The sequence below is a fragment of the Pseudopodoces humilis genome, chromosome 2 (genome assembly GCF_049639895.1).
Source record: "Pseudopodoces humilis isolate 2021_Gansu_Grassland_sample_001 chromosome 2, ASM4963989v1, whole genome shotgun sequence".
Classification (NCBI taxonomy): Eukaryota; Metazoa; Chordata; class Aves; order Passeriformes; family Paridae; genus Pseudopodoces; species Pseudopodoces humilis.
In genome coordinates, this window is record NC_142201.1 from 25,808,087 (window position 1) to 25,830,192 (window position 22,106).

Consider the following 22,106-nt stretch of genomic DNA (forward strand, 5'->3'; position numbering starts at 1 on the left):
ATTTTGAGTCAGAAGTTGAAGTTCTGTCTTCACAGCTTGAAGACTCCTCTAAGGAACGAAGCAGATTGCTGTTACATGTGCCACAGGGCTGGCTGAAACACAGTGTGTGCTTTCAGATGGATTTGTTAGAGATTAAAAAAATATTTTTTTTCTTTGTGTTGTAGCTGTAAATCAGATGAAATACTTCATTTTCTGTTTTGACTAGAAATGGATCTGTCCAAAATGTGGTCATGTAAAGATTTTAACTTATTTAAATTTAGTTTAAATTTTCATTTAAACTTTGTAAAAGTTTAAAGGTTCTTTCACCTGGTGGAATGCATGTTTCCTGAAAAATCACCTATGCATCACATAATTTAGGATTTACCAGAACTGAAAAGCCTATAGAAAATGTAATAAATGCCTACACGTTCCCTCTTATCTGTTGCAACTCCTGCATTTCTTCCACATTTGCAACACTAGCTGTGCTTAGGATGAGATATATTTCATATTTGGATCCAGAATTCTTTCTTTATTTGTGCAAATGGAATAAAGACTTGAAGTTTGACCACTATACGGTTTTTTCCACACGGTATGGAAGTATGGAAAAACTGAAAACTACGTAATGTTTTCAAAATCTGAATGAGCCAATCTCACTTAGATCTGACCATTCACTATCGTTACTTAGCCCAAAGTTATTAATCCAGCTGAAGTGCTGAAATGTTTATTTATTTGGCAAATGACAGGGTTTCTCAGTGCTGGGTTCCTCTCAATGGCAAAAGCAGAGTGCTGGCAGGAATCCCCGTTGCTAATCAAAGCAGATCAAAGAGGGGATAGTAGCTAAACCTACAGCAGCCAGCTGAGTCTGAGCTGCCACAGCCATGGTATCTCACACTTAGTTCTGGCAAATTAAAACCAGCCCTGCACTCAGCACAGGTAGTCTGAGCAAACCACAGAGAACTTGGGACAGTGACAGAATGGGATAATTTTCTGAGCTGTGGAAATCTCTGCTGTGCATCCAAGAGCTGCTTAAAAGAAAGCAGGCAACCTCTCCAGCCTGTGCAATGGCCAGCTTACATAATTCAATCTGGGACTGGAAAATGCTGTGTTTGGGATTTCAGCTCTGCTCCTGCCAGAGGATGTGGCCTCCCCCTTTCAGGTGTGACTGAGAGCCATTTGCAACATCAGCATAAAACCTCTGTGAACTCTTGCTCACGGTGGAGACAGCCAAGTGTCCTAGCTCATGTGGCACCTCAGCCTGACTGCTTCAGCAGCTACCAAGGGGCCAACATTTGTACCTCTCCCTTGCTTGGGCAAGTAAGGGCAAGATTTTGCTTAGCTGCTGGCATCATGTGTATCAGAGACATAAGTGTTCCTTTAATAGCATTCCTCAGCAGAAGGGACTGATAAACCAGTTCAGGCAGAACAAGAAACAAACTCCCAAACCTGGCCAAAACTCACGATTCAGATGAAAGTTTGATTTTACAGGTTTAGAAAAGAGGAGCAAACTGACCTCCCAGAAGAAACCCCTCTGTTCCTGAAAAGCCAAAGAAACTATCAGTGGTGTTAACCCCTTGGTTCTGCCCTACATGACCTCTGCTGGGAGGCAGTCAATTAACTGTGTCGTGCTGTGACCAGTTCAAAGAGAGCATCAGCCAGGGAGAATCACCACTCTGGGCTTGACAAGTTTCAGGGAAAACAACTTGAGGCCCCACAGCTTCATTACATTAATGAACCAGCAGTCCAGCTCCTATGGATTTTACCAGGTTTAAGATAATAACACAGTTTACAGCAATCCTTCAGATTAAATCATTCCTGTTGTTGAACAAGCAAAACCCCCTCTATTTTTGCCTCCAGCTGCCCTGAGAAGGACACAATCATTCAAGGAAAATGGAACCCCAGATCCATTATGTTCCTGCACTGCAGACAAAGCCTGCTCAAGCAGAAACAAAGGAGTCTCACAGCTTGAACAGAAGCAGTTTTCCTGACTCCCAGCTTACCAAGGCAAGTTGGAAGTCTGTGGTCCATAGTACAAAACTGGAGGCTCACCTGGCAATCCTCCCACGTATGTCTTCGTTGACTGCAAAGAGCTCTCCAAGATAGACAGACTATCTTCCAATTCAGAGCTGCCTAGTTCACTCTCTCCTGCTACCCCATCTACCCTCAGGGATAAGTGATCTTTCTGGAGGAGGATGTCTACAGAGTGTTCCTTCTTATCACAGAGATTTATTGCCAGTCTGGACACAACTGTATTCTCCAAGGCCACGATGATAAACTGAACAACAGGGGAAAGAAAGAAAAACAGGCAGTGAGCAGAAAAATACCTAGCTACACTTACCCTGTACCAGGATGAGCCCAATGTGCCCTTTATTACAAATATTTTGCAGAGCCTCCAGAGAATTAGGCTTATTACTATTGCTGATTGTGTTCTGAGTTCATTGCACAGATGAAAAACCAGTGAACCAGCGGGACTAATTCTTGAAATCATGTTTTGTCAGAGAGAGTTCTTAGTGGGTCTTGCTGAAGTCATTACATTGCACTGGAACTAAACCAACAGAAACAACTATAAATGAAAACTGGCTCATGGGAGTTAGTGAAATACTCCCTGGTTTACCCCTGTGGAATGCCATAGCCCTTTGTTATGAATGCCATTAAATAGTAGCTTCAACACTCCACCAAAACTGGTCTTTCCCAGCATCTTTCCCACACCTAAAGCCTGTCTCTTGGCTACTTTGGGACACTTACTGATAAGCGAGAATAGAAATCCCTGGTTTATGGCACTAAACAGTTTCTGTGCCAGGAAAATAAAAAAAAAAAAGCCTGCATTCAAGAGAGCAGTTCTGTCTTTTACCTAAGCCACATTTGTCAAGAGCTCTCCATTAGCATCTGACACACACCTGTAAGGCAGAACTTCAGGCAAGCACTGTTGTTTCAGACCATGCTCTGAACAGGTGGGACAAACAACGAGGCAGGCAGCAAACCTGACAACTGTTTTTGAAACTGACTTCCAGTTACCAGGAAACAGCAAGGAAACTTCTCTACAAAAATACTTGTTTGTACCTGTTGTTTCAGTTTCTTTGTGGAGTGATAGTCAATCAGAGATAGTGATAAAGGGACAGATGCTTCTTCTGTAACCAGGGCAAACAGCACACCAGTGTCTGTTGCTGGCTGAATTACAGCATTTACTTCAATTTCCCAATTTGTCTTGGTTTCATTTCCAGAAGAAGGTTGTACTGCAGAAAAATAAATTCATAGGACAATGTGTTAAATGGGTAAGCTGTTCAGTTCCTCCCTGGAGAAGAGCATAGGTAGATGAGCATCTGGAGGGACTGTCACATTTTTTTATTAAAAAAAAAAAAAAAAAATCATTCCAAAGCACCTGAACATAAAACTGGACAAGAAAATGGCATCAGATTCCTCTTGTTACCTTATGCATTCTGCTGCTTTTCAGAATTCAAAGGATAACATTAAGCTTTTTTTTTATCACAAAGAGTTATTTTGTTATAGTCCCATGGCTGCCAATCTGACACATTCAAAGAACTGCTGCAAGATAGGTCAATCAAAAACCAATTTTTGAACCAGTCTGCCCAAAGATTGTTGAGAAATCTAAGTTGAAATTTGACATGCTGGAAACATTTCTATGAAAGCCTGTATTAAACTAAAAAACTGTATAAGCATACTACACTCAAATTCTTCCTGATCACCAGTCTCTCAGAAGTGTGGCGTGTTTTATTTTACCTGTTGAACCCTGAATTAAACTTTCTGGTATCTTCTTACTGCCTCAGTGCCCTTATAATTTAAAAGGTAATGCAGGCTGCAAAGAAAGATCTCAGTCCTGCTCCTGCAACCTCTCTCACATATTGAAATACAGTGATCCATTCCTTATTAAGCTTACCACTGCAAAGCAAAAAAAAAAAAAAAAAAAAAGAGAATAATTGTTTGAAAAAAATGCAGGTGCTGAGGCCTTATCTTGGCTGAGTCCTGTCATCTCTACCTCTTCACCTGCACTTCAGATGCTCCCTTGTCTTCACTTTGCAACTTTTGAATCCATGTGCTAAGTAATATGACAGACATCTGGTACTCCCTAATTAACCATGGCATGGCAGAAAAATGTACACAACACTGAACAGATGGCTCTCGCAGAGCAGGATTTAAACACCACACTGAAATAGATGGTCTGCATTGGTGTGGATTCAGAAATACTGATAGTTGATTACACAGATAAGCAAACTTAATAATCTAGAACAATGAAAGGTGTCTTTCTGAGTACTACATTAGTATGGACAAGTTTGATTTGAAGCCTATTATTACTGTATGCCAATTTCATTGGCTTCTATCAGAGATATGCTTAGTGCATTTGTCCCAAGTGTAAGTAATGACACCCCATGATTAAAAGTGAATCCAAGACAATAGACAATATTATTTTTTCTGTCTATCATGACCTCAAAATACAGCAGTATGGCTTGCAGATCTCTCTGTTGAGCAGAAAACAATGGTAAGGACCAGAAGCACCTAAGCTGCTGACAGAGAGATGTAAAGACTCTAAGGCTGAGGATGAGCTGGAGGCAGTCTGGGTGTGAAATGTATTACTGGAGCTACACAGAAACCACCTAATCCGTGCTGGGCATATTTGCACTGGTTTGAGCTATCATATATAGGCCCTCCTTCACAGGAGAAGAGCCACAAGTTTAGTCTTTTCTGCACCAATCCACAGTGAAATTTGGCATACATCTAAGTGTTACACCATTTGTTAGCCAGGTATGATTAATGGCAGGACAACAGGCCAGAAATAAAAATCCCAGCCTACTTACTGTAAGTAAGATTAAACACAGCAAAACCTCGGCCAGGATAGAAAGACCCTCGTCCTGCTACAGCAAAGCACTGCATCTTTTCGTTCATCTTTATGGTCTCCTGGATAGAGGTGTCCTCCCCATTCAGCCAGTTCCACGCTCGCATGCAACCATCCAGCCGAGGGTTTATCTAGGAAGATAAAGCAGTATCTTATGTCTCAAACTACTGTTCAGTGAAGAGGGATTGTGTGCAAAGGAATACTGAGTAATACTATGATACCAAACAGTAGAAACAATTTTGACTTGTTATGCACATGCAAACCAATAGGCTGCAACCCCAAACCTGCAACCCCAAGCAAGTGAGTGGTCAGTATTTCCCCAGAAAATTCCCCTGAGCTCAGCCTGTTTCCACAGGCCACAAGGGCACTAGCTAGTGCAGGTGCTGATTTGATTGTATTGATTCTGTAAGCTCCTCTATATGTTGCCCATCATTAGTACAACTTATTTCTAAAGTTCTGTAGCCAAAGCTCTGTAATTCTGCATTGCAAATGCTGGAGGCTAACTTATGGCTGAAAATCCCAATCCTTTTTGTCATTGCAAACACCCTGACACACAAGACAGACATTGGAGCTGATCATGGTATAAGTTTTTAGGTTCTGGCTCAAGGAGGGGCACCTGCACCATAAGACCAGCACACCGTTCTGTACACACCTTATTCCTTCCAGCTTCTAGTTACGCTGTCCTGTACCAAACATCAGCATTAAAATGTGAGTCAGTGTGTAAAGAGAAGGCTCCTTGCAAAGTCTCTAAACCAGCACCACTCCCCCTGTTTAACTGAAGGAGAGAGAATTAAGTGTCTGAGCCAGGATAAAAACCTGAGGAGTTTCTGGCTCTCAATCCTAGATTCTGACTACGCCCTGAAGCTTACTGTTTCTGACATGCAGTGGCCCTGAATGACTTCTTGTGAGGCACAGGAGCTGTGAGGCTCAGATGCTGCACTCCCAGTCACAGTGCCACAAGCTCATCACCTCATTTAGGAAAAAATAGATGCAAATTTGGATTTCAAGGTGCCAACTTTGCTTGTGGTGGACATTCAAACCAGCCTGAGCAGCAGCTATTCCAGAAACACAGCAATCATCCAATCTCACCCAAGCACCCAAAAGAATAACTTTTATTCATGTTCTGTATCTACTTCAGTTAGGAGGAAATAAAGAAAAATAAGCTTCTGTTTTTCCTTGTGTCTCACTAAACAGGAACAGCAAACTGTAACATGTTATACATGAAGCACAAAGTTTGGTCGCAACACAAAACATGCCACTGATGTTGGTTCCAGATTCCCCTGAGCCACTCATGCTCTCCAAGCCAGCAGGACCACTCTGCATTCTGTCACGTGCTCCAGTTTTGCTGTGCCCTAACTCTGCAGGTGGGATACATCTCATCCAAACTTACCAATCAAAAAATCTGGAGTCTCAACTTTGCTGGTTTAGGCTCCTGCTATAGTCAATGGATAGAAAGCTGTATCCAGAAGGTGATCATACACCTGTTTCAGGGAAGGTGAACTGCTCTCAGGAATGACCTACATTACCCCAAGAGAAGATGAAATCAAGCCCTTCAGGCATGCAAAGGAATACAAGTTATCATGCTATACTTACTGGTAGAATAAGATCCTTTGTTTTGAAAGGAATGCCTCCTACTGTCAAATTCAGCTGATACACTCCCTTGTCTAGTGTAAACAGGTCCCCTGAGACAGCTATTTTCATAACTGCATCCCTGTTGACCTTTATAATCAAATTTCTTTCGAGTTCCTCAACAGAGATCTGAAAAAGCAAAATTGCAAATTGAATAATTCAGTATGAAAAGAACTTAGTATCTGCAGCCTCAGCTACAGGACAGACCCCAGAGAAATCCCCAAGACAAAGAAATATTTTCGGTCCCCAAACCTCTTTGTTCACCTTTTAAGTTACATTCCATCTTGATATGTAAATCTGCTCTACAAAGCAGTCTGTGATTACTCTTAATAGTGAAGAGACTCCAGCTACTTCAGAGCAGTTACATGTGAAAAATGCGACTGGATTAAATACATGACTTTTGTAGGTTGTTTTATGCAAAATGTAAATGAAATCATGGCTTAATAATGAGAAACTTCCTATTGCAGCTGCAGGTGAAAGGAAAAGCTGGAAAGACAAACAAGATGTCTTTTGTTGGATCAGTGGAAGATAACGCAGAAGACTCCCTGATCCAGTCTTTGAATACCAACCCCTGCAAAAAGCACAACAGAGGATGTAATTCTTGAGAGGGTAATAAAAATGTGTAATAGGCAATAACTTTTCTCTCAAAAAAGCATATGCAAATTTTCCCTCCATGTCTCTGAAAAGCTACTTCTAGGAAGATTCTATTACCACTGAAATTTTAAAAAATCTCATAAGTTTGATTATAATCAGACTGCATAGACAGGCACTATAAAGCTTCTGTGGAGGGAGAGGAGGTGTAAGTCCAAAGCTGAAGCATCAGACTGATGAACAGCAGATGAGATTCTGTTGCCTTGGGACATGGGTCCCACCACCAACAGGGTTTTCTGTGGCTGTAGCAGAAGACAATCCCAATCCTCCTGCAGAGAAGAAAGGAACACACCTCCACTATTTCATAATCTTCCCACTCTATGACAGATACTCCACCTACTCATTCTTCATCTCTACAGCTCTGTCCCCTGGGACACCCAGATGCTGCTTCCATCAGTGAGCTGCTGTACAGACAGAGCCCATTATCTGTTTCAGAGGATGTTTAGACACGTCCTTCCCTCTCCCTGCTAGCAGGCCGGGTCCTGAGCACCTTTCTCTGCGTTTTGCAGTCCCAAAACTGCTCTTACCAGCCATTCTCAGCTCTTGCTCTGTGGCTGTAACACAAAGGAGGACAGGGTTGAGCAGGTTTGTACCTGGCACTCCCTTTGGATTGCTGTCTTCAGTAATGAAGATAAAGTGAATTCGATAGTTGAAAAGATTATTCAGAGACTTTCTTCTTCTCATGAACCTTTTTCCTTCTCTTGTGGATTCCAGTACAATCTGGTTCATATCGCTACAGCACTGTTTACACCTGGTGTGCTGTCCTGTGCCATATCCTACAGGACATGAACTTATTTGTCTGCAGCTTGCTTGTTTAAAGTAGCACCTACACCTCCAGACTGCATTCCATGGAGACACACAAGCCAGTCTCAAACAGGCTTTTTTTGGATATTGGATGGCTGCAAAGCTCATTCAGTGTGTGGGAACATAAGCCCACAGGTCCTGGCAGCAACAGCTGAGCTACACGGGCTGTGTAGCCAAAAACTCACACAGACACCTCTGCTCAGTGTCGTGGTCACCACTGCCCCAATGGTCTGGGCTCTTGGGCCACAAGGAGCTGGCACAGACCATCTCCCTGCTCCTGGCACAGACAGTGGGCAGACAAAGCACATGGGAATTGGGAAAAGCTGGCAGCAGCAGTGCCCATACTGTGAAGAAATACTGCTACTTACAGGGTCACCAGAAATCAAGGGCCTTCTAAAATTTTATTAGATTGCATAGCAAGTAATAACATAAAAATTAAAAAAAGAAAAAAAATCTGAGTTCTTAGCTGCATCTGATCTTTAATACAAGCAAACTCAAATTAGTGAAGACTTCCATAAGAGAAGGGGCTAATCCCTGTGGGAATTCTCAACAGATTCCAGTTTAGGAAATTACATTCTGCTTACTTTACAATGCCCTCTGGCTGTTTAAGCTCCTGCTTCTTATAGTCAAAACTTAATTGCTGGTGCCCCACCATAACATATAAACCAAAAGAGGAAGCTCTTCAGTAGTTAGCATCCTGATCCAGTTCCCCACTCTCGTGGCAAGGAGAAGCTACTTGCTGCCTGCCACCATGGCTTAGGGACACTCAGGAGGACAGTTCTCATAGCTAAAGGTTCTCATATGGTTAGCCATAAGGCATTCAGCTTTGTGTTTTGGATTCATGTCCAGGATAGCTCATAGCACATAGCCAGCCTGTCCACTGTTTGCTGAAAAGCAAGTGGACAGCACAGAAAAGGGACAGAGCTACAGTCAGCTGCAGGGTTAGAACCAAATACCAATCTTGTGATTGCTTAACTTTCAGCCCTGACATTTAACAGTGCAGGTAAGTTATTATTTTTGCTAACCAGACTGTGTCCTCAGAGCAGTACTGAACTGAACACTGAAAATAAGACAAAATGATGGCTGTTTTTGGAAATGAAAAACAAACAGAAAGCGAGTGCATTCTCTACTATCATAATTTCATATGTGCCACTTCATCCAGCTGGGTTACACACAAATAACCACATTAAAATTTTTTCCTGAGGTTTGCTTGTTTGTGTTTTCAATGCTGGTTCAATGCTCATTTCAAAATATCTTAGGAAGGATTAACACCAGCGAAAATACCTAGGCAGAAATATTGGCCTGAAGTTTTGAAAATGCCATTGTATTTCCATTAAAGTATGCAACTTTTGCTCAAGAGATGGGAACACTGCTTGAGCTTTTTCATATATTTTGCTTTTAAATACTTGTTGTTTTTCCATCCATTGAAAGTCAAATACTAAAACTGCTGTTTTCTCATGACCCATAGGAAGTTCTCTCCAGTATCCAAAGACCTCTGATTAATATCTATCAAAACTAAGGGCTTGATTCTGTGCATACTGAAGTCCAGACTAAAGCTCACAACTGCACTTAAACCTGGACTGTGACGTCTGGAGATTGTTGGGGCTGTGCTTTATGGAAAGCGATGTGGCAAAGTACACACAAGTCCATGCTTACATGTTTTGTAATAGGAGACAGTAAAAAGAAATCCTTAAACAGGATTTCCTAAATTAAAAACCATGCCAGACAAAGAAAAACAGAGAAATGCAGGAGGAGATAAAATGTAGGAACATATTTATAGTTGTATCAGTCACCCATATAGATTAAATTGCATTTAGAGGTGTGTGACACTAGATGTCAAGCAGAAGAGAGACAAGTATCTCTAGGGTGAAAGCCAGAGATAAGAAAATACAGCAGAAAAAGGAGAAATCAGCAGCTCCCCAGCAAACCAGGCAAGGTCCCAGGTCTCAAAGGTGTAAACTATGAAATCAAGAGACTAAAGGCTCTTTCCTCCTGCTGCTGTTCATCCGTGAGTAAATCCTTGTGCTTTGGGGCAGTATCAGCACTGCACTGTGTCACTTTGGGAGGCAGTCACCAGAATTATGGCCATTGACCTGCTCCAGGCACACATTCCTGTGCCAGCACTGCATGCTGCTCTCTCCTCCACTCGTGCCATCATCCTATCTATGCCTCTGGCAGCTGCCCAGCCCTCATGCAGGGCAGCACCACTGGCTGCAGGGACACCTCTGCCTCCACCCCATCAGTGTGGCTCCTGCCCCGCACAGCACCCACAGCTTGGTCTGTACTGTCCCAAAAAGGCTCAGGGAAGAATTTCTGAGGGAATCACACAATCCCTCAGAAAATGTGCAGGGTACATTGCTGCAGCCACTCAGCCAGGCAATTTCTTGGTTAGGATGATACCTGGGGATAAGAGCCCTGACACTGATAGCTGGCAGGAAATATTTAACTCTTGCCTAACCATGACACTTACTTTTATCACACTGCCTTTCTCCCTGAAGAAAGGAAACACATTTCAGCTGTGTCCCCTCAAACTAATATGGGGTAGTTTGTAATTACCTCATAATGAGTAATTACCTCATAACAAGTATGTTAGCTCCTGTGTTAAATGAATTAACTTGGTAACTGCTGATTTTTGTGACTCCCAAGTCACCCCAGTGGCATCCACTCTGCTTTTGACATCTTCTGTCACCATCCTCTCTTTGCAGACAATTACAATTTGTCATATTTCAGATTAGCAGAACTACTCTTACCATAAAATTCAGTAAGTACTGGCTTGAAGCTATTCTTATATGTAAAGATACAGCATGTCACATATTTTATCTACAGCTTCACTGAACCTCTCCAGTTCTCCATTTGGAATCTAAAATTATTTCACTGACATTAAAGGAACTGAACCAAACATCACCTCATCTGCTGGAAACATTACCAAATGTCAGTAGTTGATAGTGAATGTATTCAAGAACTTCTTCATTTATTAATTAGAAACAAATTTTTCCCTACCTTGTTTTTTTCTTTAATGTATAATTTTGAGTTGTTATATACTAAAAAATGTAAACCAGAAAATGATTCACAGTTACCAGTATCTGCATTTGTCTCAAATGTGAGTTAGCTGTGAACTTCCCACCTGCTCCCCAAGAGGCTCATCATCTTAAAAGTTAAAAGAACTAATTAAGTAAGAAAAAATTAAAAGAGAGGAAAAGGCAGAAGTGAGAAAGCATGTATAAACTGCTCATCTAGTGTAGATCATACTGCAGGATGCTTTTCATGATCCTGGCACAAATGGCAACAACCATAACACTCCCAAAATCAGCAGTCGATGTTCTGTGAGATGCCAAGAAGAACATGAATCCTGACAATCTCATGAGATTGCTAGGATTATGGTAACAATAAAAAGATGCTTTAGGGGTTAAAGTGGTGGTGCTGGGTTGACAGTTGGCCTTGATGATGTTAGAGGTCTCTTAAAATCTTTTTTGGAATTCTATGATTCTAGAATAGACCCCAGTATCTTTACAAGGGAAGCAGTTTATTTTGTATATCAACAGGCCTGAAGATTTTATAAAAAATATCCTGTACCGTAAGAGATTTGTCAAGGCCTCAGAAAATCTGAGGCCTGTGACTAAACAAATGAATGAATAAACAAAAGCAACCACCCCCCCCCACACACACACCAAACACACTTGGAAACTGTCTTAAAAGAACAGATGCAGAGTTCCTTCCCTCTTACTCACTTCTAGCCCTCATGCAGAGGGCATCTTCTTGAGCTGACATGAAGTCATCCTAGCCCTACTGCATCTCAAAGGCACTGTTTGTGCAAGTGGTTGCTCTGGTTGTGCAAATTAGAGATGCAGTCTATATTACAATGGATATAAAGTATAATTCAATTTATTAAGACAAATATCCCCTTCTCACCTTAGAATGTATAGCATACTGGCATTATCCATTAATTGATAGATAGGTTGGAAAAGCATTTTCCCATGAATACACGAAGTCTATCTGCACCTTGATGAGTACATCCCAAACGAGCCAAGAAGGAGTAAGGCCTCGGCAGGGGTCTGGACTCACCGTTTGCCACATGCCATGGCTGATAAGCGGTCCGGTGCTGGTCACGCGGCCGATGCCATTGTATTTCAGCTGCAGCTCTAGCCGTCCTTTGCGCAAAGCCAACACTATCCATGTGCTGTCTTGATGGCCTCCAGCAAAGAAAAGGATACCTTCAGGATCAAAGGTTCTAAAGTCGAACTCAGCCACAAGTCTGACCGCACAGGTGCCAAGAAATAAATTAGTTATGCAGAGTTCAAAAACCACAGAGTACTTTCCATACAGATAGCATCAATTCTAGCAGCTCTAAAGCTCTAAAACATTCTAGCTTTTAATGCAGTCCTGAAAGCCTTAAGATGTAAATACAGCTTTTAAAACATCATTAAGAATAAAGATCACAATACTATATTTCAGTAATTATCCTAACAGCCCTGTGGTCAAGGCTGCCTTTCTTAATTACTGGTTTAGGTAATGTTTAGCCTTACGGGACTTCATAATCCAAGCAAATAATGATGAATGTAGGGTAAATTACTATTGTAACAACTTCCTTGCATGCATCAGAGCCAGTCAAAGCGTTTCACTGTCATTCTAAATTGTCCTCACCTCGTCAGTTGTTTCCTTTTGAAGCGCAGCCTGATAACAGGAGTGCCGCTGAACATCCTCCCCAGGTGCAAGGATTTAACACTCCTTCCAACAGCAAAAGGCACACATGGTATGATGTTCTATAATCAAAACATATTTCTGAGTGCTTATTCTCCTCATGCAGCAGAAAGAGAATCAGAGAGTGCAGTAAAGTAAAGGTCTGTTTGCAGTTACTGTAATAAACACTGACATACCTCACATGTATTCATGTCCTGGGAAAGTTTCACTCCCCCTCTGCCGTCACAATGACAGGTGTAACTCCCTGGTGAGTTGACACAGGTCTGCTCACAGAGCTTTTCTTCGCATTCATCTATATCTACACAAGACCAGCAAAGAAGAAGAAACTGAGTTTTTTTAAACGTGATGGAACTGAGAGAATGGCCTGAAGTTGTGTCAACGAAGGTTTAGGTTGGATATTACAAAAAGGTTCTTCACCCAGAGGTGGTTGGGCACTGGAACAGGTTCTCCAGGGAAGTGGTCACAGCACCAAGCATGACAGAGTTCAAGAAGTGTTTGGACAATGGTCCTGGGCACGTGGTGTGACTCTTGGGAATGGTGCTGTGCAGGGCTGGGAGTTGGACTCTATCCTTGGATCCTTGTGGGCCCCTTCCAACTTAGCTTATTCTGCAAAATTTATTTTCACAGATAGATTCCAGCTGCCCAAAGATACATAGCAAGTCAGTGGGAAGGCTGGAAGCAGAACTCAACTACTTGTCTGCTGGAGCAGAGCCCTAGGCTTTCACTTCTAGACAAGATTCCACCCTTCAGGCCCCTTCTGCTATGCCTGTACTGACTGGCTCCTGCTCCTTGCAGTCAGGGACTGCACATAAAACCTGAGTTTCTCATTCACTGTTTTCTTTCCTTTTTATTTCATCTATTTTTTATCTTCTTCACAAACATGTGCAGGAAAGCAAACTGTGACAGCCCACGGGGATCTCTTCAGGCAGAGTTTAGCACTTAATGCCGAACAGAACCGGTTGGAGTGTGATTGGAATCATTACGTTAACTTAGACGAAAGGCAGGGAGCAATGCTGGTTTTGGAATACTTTCAAAACTTACTCTGTTGAGAAAGCTTGCAGCAGTGTAGCCAGCAGAACTGTGCATGGTTCCAGTATATATTAAGTTCCTAGTTCAGAGTAATAGCACAAGACAGGTTTTGAAAAAAGAGCTACTGCTTTGTAACTTTTCTTGTCCTATGAAGAGAGACAGCAACATGCACAGATGCTTCTGAGTTTTCACCAGATCTTGCACTTGTTGAAATTTCAAGAAATCTCAGTACTTTTGCTCATACAGCTTGATTCAAGTCATCAATGATGACTGCAGACTCACTGAACTCAAAGATGCCAGCAAGCTCGATGAACTCAAAGGTGACCGCAAACTGCAAACTCACTCCCAGCCAGAGAAAGGGAACATAACTCCAGTGTGTAAGCAAGATTAAAAAAAGAAATAGCCTGAAACTAAATTCCTGGGGTTCTACAGATTTAAATTATGTAATAAATGCTAACATTTTTGTTGAGCTTACCCTGACAAGTTTTTCTCACATCATCGTACTTGTAGCCTGCATCGCAAAGGCATTCATACGAGCTTATTAAATTTTTACAATGAGCTTCTCCACAGATGTCTGCTGATGCTGTGCATTCATCTATGTCTGCAAAACAAGCAATTAAACAACACGACTTCAGAGGAGTATAATCACATCACTGTTCACATGGAGTGATCCCTGCATAATTTTGGAAACTGAAAGAATCGGTATCTTTAAGAATCTACTTTTAGGGTTAGCTAGCTATAAGAAGTGACTTCAGGCTTCAAAATTAGTTGGTCTTTTTTAGCTTAAGCCATTAACCACGGTTGGAAAAAGCAATGCAAAATTAAACAGGAAAAAAACCTGTAAAACAAAACAACTACCAGAAAACAAAAACGCCCCTCCAATCAGGGGGGCTGAAACTGCAGGTTAAAAAAAAGCAACAGGCAAAAACTTAGGAGCAGCAGCATGAATTTTACCAAAACACTGAAGGAGCACTCAGCTTGTGGCGCTTCAGAGATTTCTGTTCTGTGTCCTCAGACAGGCAAACAATAAATTTTCATATATTCACAAAGCTAAAATCTAAATCTGCTAGTCTGCAGTGGCAAAGGAGAATTGAAGCAGCCCAATTTGTCACAGAGGACAAGCCATGCCAGAGAGCTGTGGAGCTTCACCATAAAACAATGAACTGGAACTGGCAGCCCATAAAAAAATCTGTTTTCCTCACATGTTAACTAAAACCTTGCAGAATCTCAGTGTTGACAAAACATTTGCAGTATACCGAGAGTTAAATATTTACTTTTGCTTTCTAGTATGTGTTAAAACTACAATTACACACTGCTCTTGTTGATTTTCCCACGTTTGAGTGAATTGGCTGAGTACCCTATGTAGCTTAGGCTGCAAATCACAACAAGAGGGAACATTTGTGTGTATGCTCATGATGACAGGAACAAACATAAGAAAAGTCAAAATGCAATGATAAATCTGAGCTATCAATAACCACACCTGACAGTAATCCCAGCAGCTGGAAGGTCACACGTTGAAGCTACAGAATGCTTAAATAGTAGTGCTCACAGTGCTCTAGGAGACAGTACTAGGGTATGGAACAAATGTACATACACAGGAAAACAAACACATATGTGAGCCCCTTGCCATCCACCTGTCCATGCTGCTGGCAGCAGAGGACAATTCAAAAGTGAAGTTGGCGCTTCTAAATTGCTGCTCCCGTTAGGAAGGGATGCCATGTAATCTACACAGTCATTACTCTTTTGAGTGAAAGTGACATAGAAACAAAATCTTGCTCTTTTTCTTTTTGCTGGTAGCATTAATAAGCTGTTCAGATCATGTATGCAAATTGTTTAGAAATATGTCATCACATCTATCCCTAAGAGATATATACCTGTTTTTCCATAAGATGAACGTAACTTTAACAAGCCACCTGTTGTTGAGTTATTGAGTATGTCTCAGCATGCAGCTTCTTAACACTTATAAAATCTCAGTTGCTTAAGTTCTGGTTATGTAAATTCATAGTTTCAATCAGAAACTTCAGGTCCTCACTTTCTGTTCTCAGCTGGTATGTAAAATAGCTGCCAAACTTCTCTAGGGCCTTTCTACACCTATTAATATTGAGTTTCAGTGAATTTGAAATAGCTATCTGTATCTATCTGAATGCATTAGCTGCTGCACACATCCAAATCCAAAAAAATAAAATAAGAAACACACAAAAGAAAAACAAATGGCTCACATACTACAACACTGTGAGACTGGAAAGAATCATAACAACACATCAGGCCAGCACTTCCTCCTGTCAATGTCAGGATATGAGGACTGATCAACTAAACCAATTTAGCACAATCCAAGCCACAAATCCTCCATGAATCACGCCTGTGCTATGCTTTTGAGAGCATCATGGTCCAACTGCTGACAAGCCCAGGCATGTAGGCTGGCTGGAGCACCCAGCACAACCCCAGTGGAGGGGCTCGTGGGGAGTAGAGGAGCTACCAGCAAGTTTCTGCTGGGCTAAGGAGCAGACCAGGACTGCTCAGGGCAACCCAGCTCTCCAAAATAGAGACACAAGTCACAAAGCATCCCCCCTGAAGCAAACTGAGAGTCCCAGGAAAGCTTACCTTCACATATTTTGCTGTCTTTAAGAGCATAACCACTGTAGCAGGAGCACCGGTAGCTGCCTAGCTTGTTGAGGCAGAGCTGGTTACAGCCACCATTCTGTGTTCTGCATTCATCAATATCTACATCAAAAGAATGAAAGTGAAAGCTCATCTGTAAATAATCTACAAGGTGAGAGTGGAATAGGCGTTGGAATGGAGAAAGACCAAACAAGAAACAGTATTAGAGATGCAACACAGTCATAACAAAAAGCACAAACATTTCATTCAAACTTCATGCATATAAGCTAAAGTTTGTTTAACTTACAAAAAAAAAAAAAAGGGGGAAGGGAGAGAGAAGGATCTGTAACAGAATATCTCCTTCACAGCTCTGAGAATACATAGAAGTATCTTTAGTAACTCTGAAGGCAAAGAAGCCCGTTTGCAGAAGCAAACTACTTATGTATTTTATATCATAATTAAGTACTAAAATTATGCTATGGCCAGTAAGTTCAGGACAAAAGCTTTAAATAAAACAGAAACACTATATTGTTACTACAGAACTCATGAGAACACAGGAAGTTTCAAGTTCACACCTGCTGAACATTGTGAGCTTAACTGTGCCCCACTGAAGTTGGCAGCAAAAGCCTGTAAAATCCAGCAGAGCCTAAGTTTCACCCTCAATCTACCCTACCTGCTCATTATGTCTTGCTTGTCTATGGGATTCCAGAGTTAGCTGATGGGTAGAACAGCATGTCATGGCATTTTATTAGAAAATAAGAAAATATGTTTCAGACTGATCCGTGTCTGAGCTCTCAAAGCCAACTGGATACTGACTGGTCTGCTTTCTGAACTGATTAGATAACATGCTTGAGTGATCCTATAAACCCATCACAATATTTACATGAGAAGGAAAGGCCTGGATCTCCTGCTGCCTTGGTCGCCACAATTCTGGACTGTCTGAATACAATTTCTAGTCATTACTTACTATTGGCAAGCAAAAAAGCAGTGGCCCTGAGAGGAAGCCTTGCAGGCAGAAGGAAAAAACACAAATAAACCAGAAAACAAAAGGAAGGAAGATAACTTGTAGAGAAAGCTCTGTGGACAGCTGGAACATCTTGCACAAATAATTTCTGTCTGAAATTCTCTTTTGAAGTGATGGAAATACACCAATGGAATATGTGGAATAAAGTGGACATGGAATAAAGTCCTACTAGCAAGGAGGCTTTAACAGACTAATTTTATCAGTCTGTGTGTCATCAGACTCAGACCTCAGCTTGCTGACTGAAGGTCGCTGTTCCCACTGCAGGGATGCTAGGATGGGAATATGGGTCAGCTTCTCTGGCTCTATGCTCTGTGAACACCAGGGTTCACAGCAGCAGCTGATGCATTCTGCTTGAAAAGCCACTACTACTCTATTTCTGCTGCTGCTTTCAGAGGGGTAGAGCAGAAAGCTGGAGAGCAACTTCTTGGATTACCTTGCCAAGACCAAGATGAACTCCACTAGAGTCACATAAAAATGTTGATGTGAAAAAACTGCCTGTTTCCCAGACGAGTAAAATGTGTGTAATCCAGTTCAATTCTGTGACTTTTGAATTGTGCAGCACAGTATCAGTGACCATTTGAGAACACAACAAAACCCAAAATACCTTTGTTACAGGAATAAAAGATAATGAAACCAAATTACCTTTTTCACATTTTTTTCCCTGCCAGCCATGCTTGCATTCACAGTAGAAATCCCCCTTGAGATCCTCGCATTTGACAGTCCCTTCTTCATGACAAGGATTGGGAGAACACTGGTTTGGCAAATCTGATTTAAACAAGAAATAAAAAAACCAAAACAAAACAGAACAATACACTGAAGTCACTGACAAGCAGGTGTTTCTCTCTCATTAGAAGATGGGAAGCTTGAACAGTATTGGGGAATAACTCAAAAATACTTGCAGCTGGCAAAACTATAAGCTAATTCTTAGCTCTCACATGCCAAACAAGGTGTGCCAGGAATTTTGCAGTTGAAGTGGAATTCACTTCATTGCAAAAGGGAGTGAGCTACCACCCCCATATCTGAAAGACACATTCTGAAACAACTCAAAGTAGCTTATTTTTCTACTCTCACTCATTTTTGAGGAAAAAAAAAAAAAGAGCAGCATCAACTAAAGTACTCAAGAAAGGATGAGTACTCTTTTCAATTGTTTTTGGTAGTTCAGCTGAGGATCTTACCAGGGCTGATAGATTTCTGGCAAGCAAGTTTATAAATGAAATTTTTTGTTATATCTTTTCTATTACATAGAATGAAAATAAAAAATCAATACCCATATATCAACAGCCAAGGAACAGCAAATCATTAATCCAGTTTACAAAGAGCACAGTGTTCCTATGGGGATGTTTAATCCAGATTCCAGGATTTGGCAATGAGTTTTTTCATTGGAAAGAGGCAGGGGAGTAGTAACCACACTTTGGAAATGATCGAAGGAATAAATCACAAAGTATCATGTAACTACTCACCAGCTGTAATCACCTGTCCAAATTTACCTATCCACTTACCTGAACAACACCCAGGGACAGCACTTCACAGAGGTAGCTAAAGGAAGGATGAGAGAATACCCTTGTTTCCACAAAAAGTGAGTTTTTATCTATCATGTACTAGTAACCTGCTAGCACCAGTGTTCTAGACCAGTGGTCCTCAAATACAGGAATGTGTTAACTGTTTCCACAGCTTCAACCAGAAGGAACAGTGCAGAAGCTCATTCTGCAGATTGCAAATCTCACCAGTTCAAGAGCCTTTCTCTTCATGTATTTCCTCACAGCATTTGAAAGTGCCCAGTGTGTACACATTAAGGGAGCAGCAGCAGCAAAGACTTGCACTGGTTTCCATGCACTGGTTCTGCTGAGTCCAGTACAGACTCTTGATATTCTGAAATAATGGCTTTGTAGCATGGCAGGGAAGATTTTAGGAGAGGAACTGTTCATAGATTAGCAGCCCCATCCTCAAACTGAGAAAAGTTTAGACTCCTACTTTTGTCAGGATTATTCTACTTCTACATGTCTCTTCTTAGCTTCCTCTGTGTGATCCTGAAAGTCACTGTCGTGACTTTGTGCTTGGAAAGAACTTTAACACTTCTGTGAGTGCAGGCAGTAGCAGCTCTATTTGATGTCTCATAAAGCACTGAACAGCAGTTTTGTTTGCAGTGACTGTTCCAGATTTCAGCCTCAGGTGGTTGAGGTTGGCAGGCATCTCTGGAGGTCCCTTGTGCGACCTCCCTGCTCAAGCAGGGCCACCTACAGCCAGTTGCTCAGGACCACAGCCAGAAGGCTTTTGATTATCCCAGGGATGGTGACTCCACAAGCTCCCTGGGCCACTTCTGCCAGTTCTGGTTCACTCTCACAGTAAAAAAGTGTTTCCCAATGTTCAGATGAAACCTTCCAGATGTGCAGAGCTGGGGCAAAGCCACAGCCAAAGAGGCCAGGCCACACAAAACAAAACACAACTACATGGGCTGTCTTAACATCCACCCACCAGAACACCTCCCAGTAAATCACTGCCCAGCTGACACACTGCTGGAGGTGGAGGAGCTGGGGAAGGAGAGGCCAGGTTAAGGTGGCCATGAACCACAATAGAGCAAGTCTGCTCAGGATGTTCCTTTTCCTAGACAGATCAGAATATGTACATTAAACAAAATGCTTTAGGTATAGTAAGCCAAGTATTTTTTTTTTTAGCAGCATATACTAAGCCTCCTAAATATGGCAGTGTTTTCAGTCATTTGATAAGCAAATCAAGTCAACATGGTTATACACAACTTATCTGATGTACCCACAAGTTTCTGATTCTTCCCCTCAAACTGGATTCTGACATGCCTTGCAGAGCCAGATGGCAGTAACACTGCCCAGCAGGGTAACAACCCATGGTATAATCCATGGATATCAGCCACAGAGATTTCTATCACATCACCACTGTGCTGATGGTTTGCTCCCTCTTATGAGAGTTTAAGAACATAAGACACACTCTTATACTCTTCTGGTGGCTTCACAGTTTGAAGCCATTCTCCTGTCTTCATAGAAGGTGCTCCTGATTGAAACCATTGCAAAAGGAAAAAAAGGAGCTTTTGTTTCCATTCATTTACATGACAGATTTTAGTAAAGCTGTTAAAAGTGCTGAGCATGACCTTTTCATGTGCTTTGAGCTGTGTCTGATAGCACCTATGAAGCTCATAAGTGCAGGCAGAGACTAGAACTACCAATTCCATCTTTGAAATCTGTATGGAAACAAGAATATGCTTATGCCCACTGACTGTCACTTTCAGTTCATTACTTTGTTTTGTGAATTTATTTTTTGATACTTTGATACAAAATGGTTCTTACTGAAACTTCATCAAATGCTAGGCTGCAAATGATATTGCACTCAGTAATTTAATAGTAAAAAGCAGGCACTTGTGACCTAACAAAAATCTCATTGTGTTTTTTAAGGCCATGTGAAGCTTCACTTTGCAAAAGTCCTGTAGAGTTTTCCACAGCCTTGCAGAACCAAATCCTTATTTCCTAGATGACCTGCAGGATCTCTTTTAGAAAAAGATCCAGATATGCAAAGAAAAGTATAGGTATCTAAGTGTAAAGTAAGCATCTATCTGCAAAGCAATTATAAATACTCATTGCAGTCAGTGGAGACAGTACAGTAAACAGAGTCTGTAGAGGGTCTCAGGTTTCCCCAGAGCAGACAGTTTGGTTGGGGAAATCCTTCTAGAACCAGAGGAGATTAACTCTCTGTTACCCCTGATGGGAATACTGCTCATGTAAGCACCCATGCTGGAAATACCTGCTTACACACTGTATTGAATCCTCTGAACCTGGAGATGAATCCTAGCTATAACTTGACCTCAAGAGTTTATGAAAGTAGGAATCCTCACATATTCTGTCTAAGATGTCTAATCACTGTCATACTTAAAATTTCTACCCTATTTCCAGCATAAACTAGTGCAGTTAATCACCCTCCAGCCCTTAGGCTGCTCAGTGTCTTTGTACACCAAGTTAAAAGAACCTTCTACTACCCGGTTTTGAGAAGAGAAAGGCTGTTAAGAAACAAAGTTTAGAAGTGTCTTGCAGGCACAAACCCATAGAGCTACATATTCTTTTGGCACCATCTGTGAAAAATTAAGAGACATGCTAGAATTGGCCAAGCACAAAGCCTGTCATTCTTCCAAGTGTGTTTCAGACTCCTTCTCTGTTACTTCTCCTGTGAATTGATGATGGCTAGCCAAAACTCAGCCTTTTTAAAAAGCTTTTAATATTTTAATGGGGGAAAATATTATCATTTTCTTTCCAAATCATTGCATCTGCAATGGGCAGAAATCCCTGAAAACAATTATTCAGCTTTTATTTGTTCAGATTTTTTTATCACTACCCTTTAGACTCTCATTTCCACTGATCAGCTGTTTGGAACAAGTGTTCCTAGTCGTTATCACCATTTTCAGCAGAAACTCCTGCCTCTTTGCTGTGCCACATGCACAAGTAAATGTAAGCATTCAGCCTCACATCCCACTCTGGACTAGCTGGCATACTGCAGCCAACACAGGTACCACAGGTCTGAGAATTCCCAGTTCGAGGGACCCAACTTCCATGAGTGATACTGCTGCAATATGTGAGGGAAAGTCTTCACATACCACTAATTAACCTTGGAATTCACTCTTAAAAAAGGTTGTTCTAATGCAGTTTATAAATGTGAAAAGTTGACTAAATACTGATCCTGCTTTGGAAGCACTTGTATGAACACATGATTAATTAAACTTATAATTAAACTTAAATCACAATAAAAGGCTGAAACCCAGGGCTAAAAAGAAAATAAATATACATACATCTATTTTTTACCATATTTGAACAGCTCACAGGACATATTTAGAAT

The 22,106-nt window shown here is 41.4% G+C and overlaps 1 protein-coding gene across 1 annotated transcript in view; it reads right to left on the reverse strand.

The window, feature by feature from the left end:
- Nucleotides 1–22,106, reverse strand: part of GAS6 (growth arrest specific 6) — a 39,642-nt gene that overhangs the window by 1,871 nt on the left and 15,665 nt on the right. The window contains exons 5-14 of the mRNA XM_005516579.3: nucleotides 17,901–18,023; nucleotides 16,238–16,357; nucleotides 14,112–14,237; nucleotides 12,784–12,905; nucleotides 12,551–12,669; nucleotides 11,972–12,161; nucleotides 6,419–6,583; nucleotides 4,788–4,956; nucleotides 3,037–3,209; nucleotides 2,026–2,251 (exon numbers count right to left, since the gene is read on the reverse strand). Coding sequence (XP_005516636.2) covers nucleotides 2,026–2,251; nucleotides 3,037–3,209; nucleotides 4,788–4,956; nucleotides 6,419–6,583; nucleotides 11,972–12,161; nucleotides 12,551–12,669; nucleotides 12,784–12,905; nucleotides 14,112–14,237; nucleotides 16,238–16,357; nucleotides 17,901–18,023 — 1,533 coding nt within the window. The remainder of the gene's footprint in view (nucleotides 1–2,025; nucleotides 2,252–3,036; nucleotides 3,210–4,787; nucleotides 4,957–6,418; nucleotides 6,584–11,971; nucleotides 12,162–12,550; nucleotides 12,670–12,783; nucleotides 12,906–14,111; nucleotides 14,238–16,237; nucleotides 16,358–17,900; nucleotides 18,024–22,106) is intronic.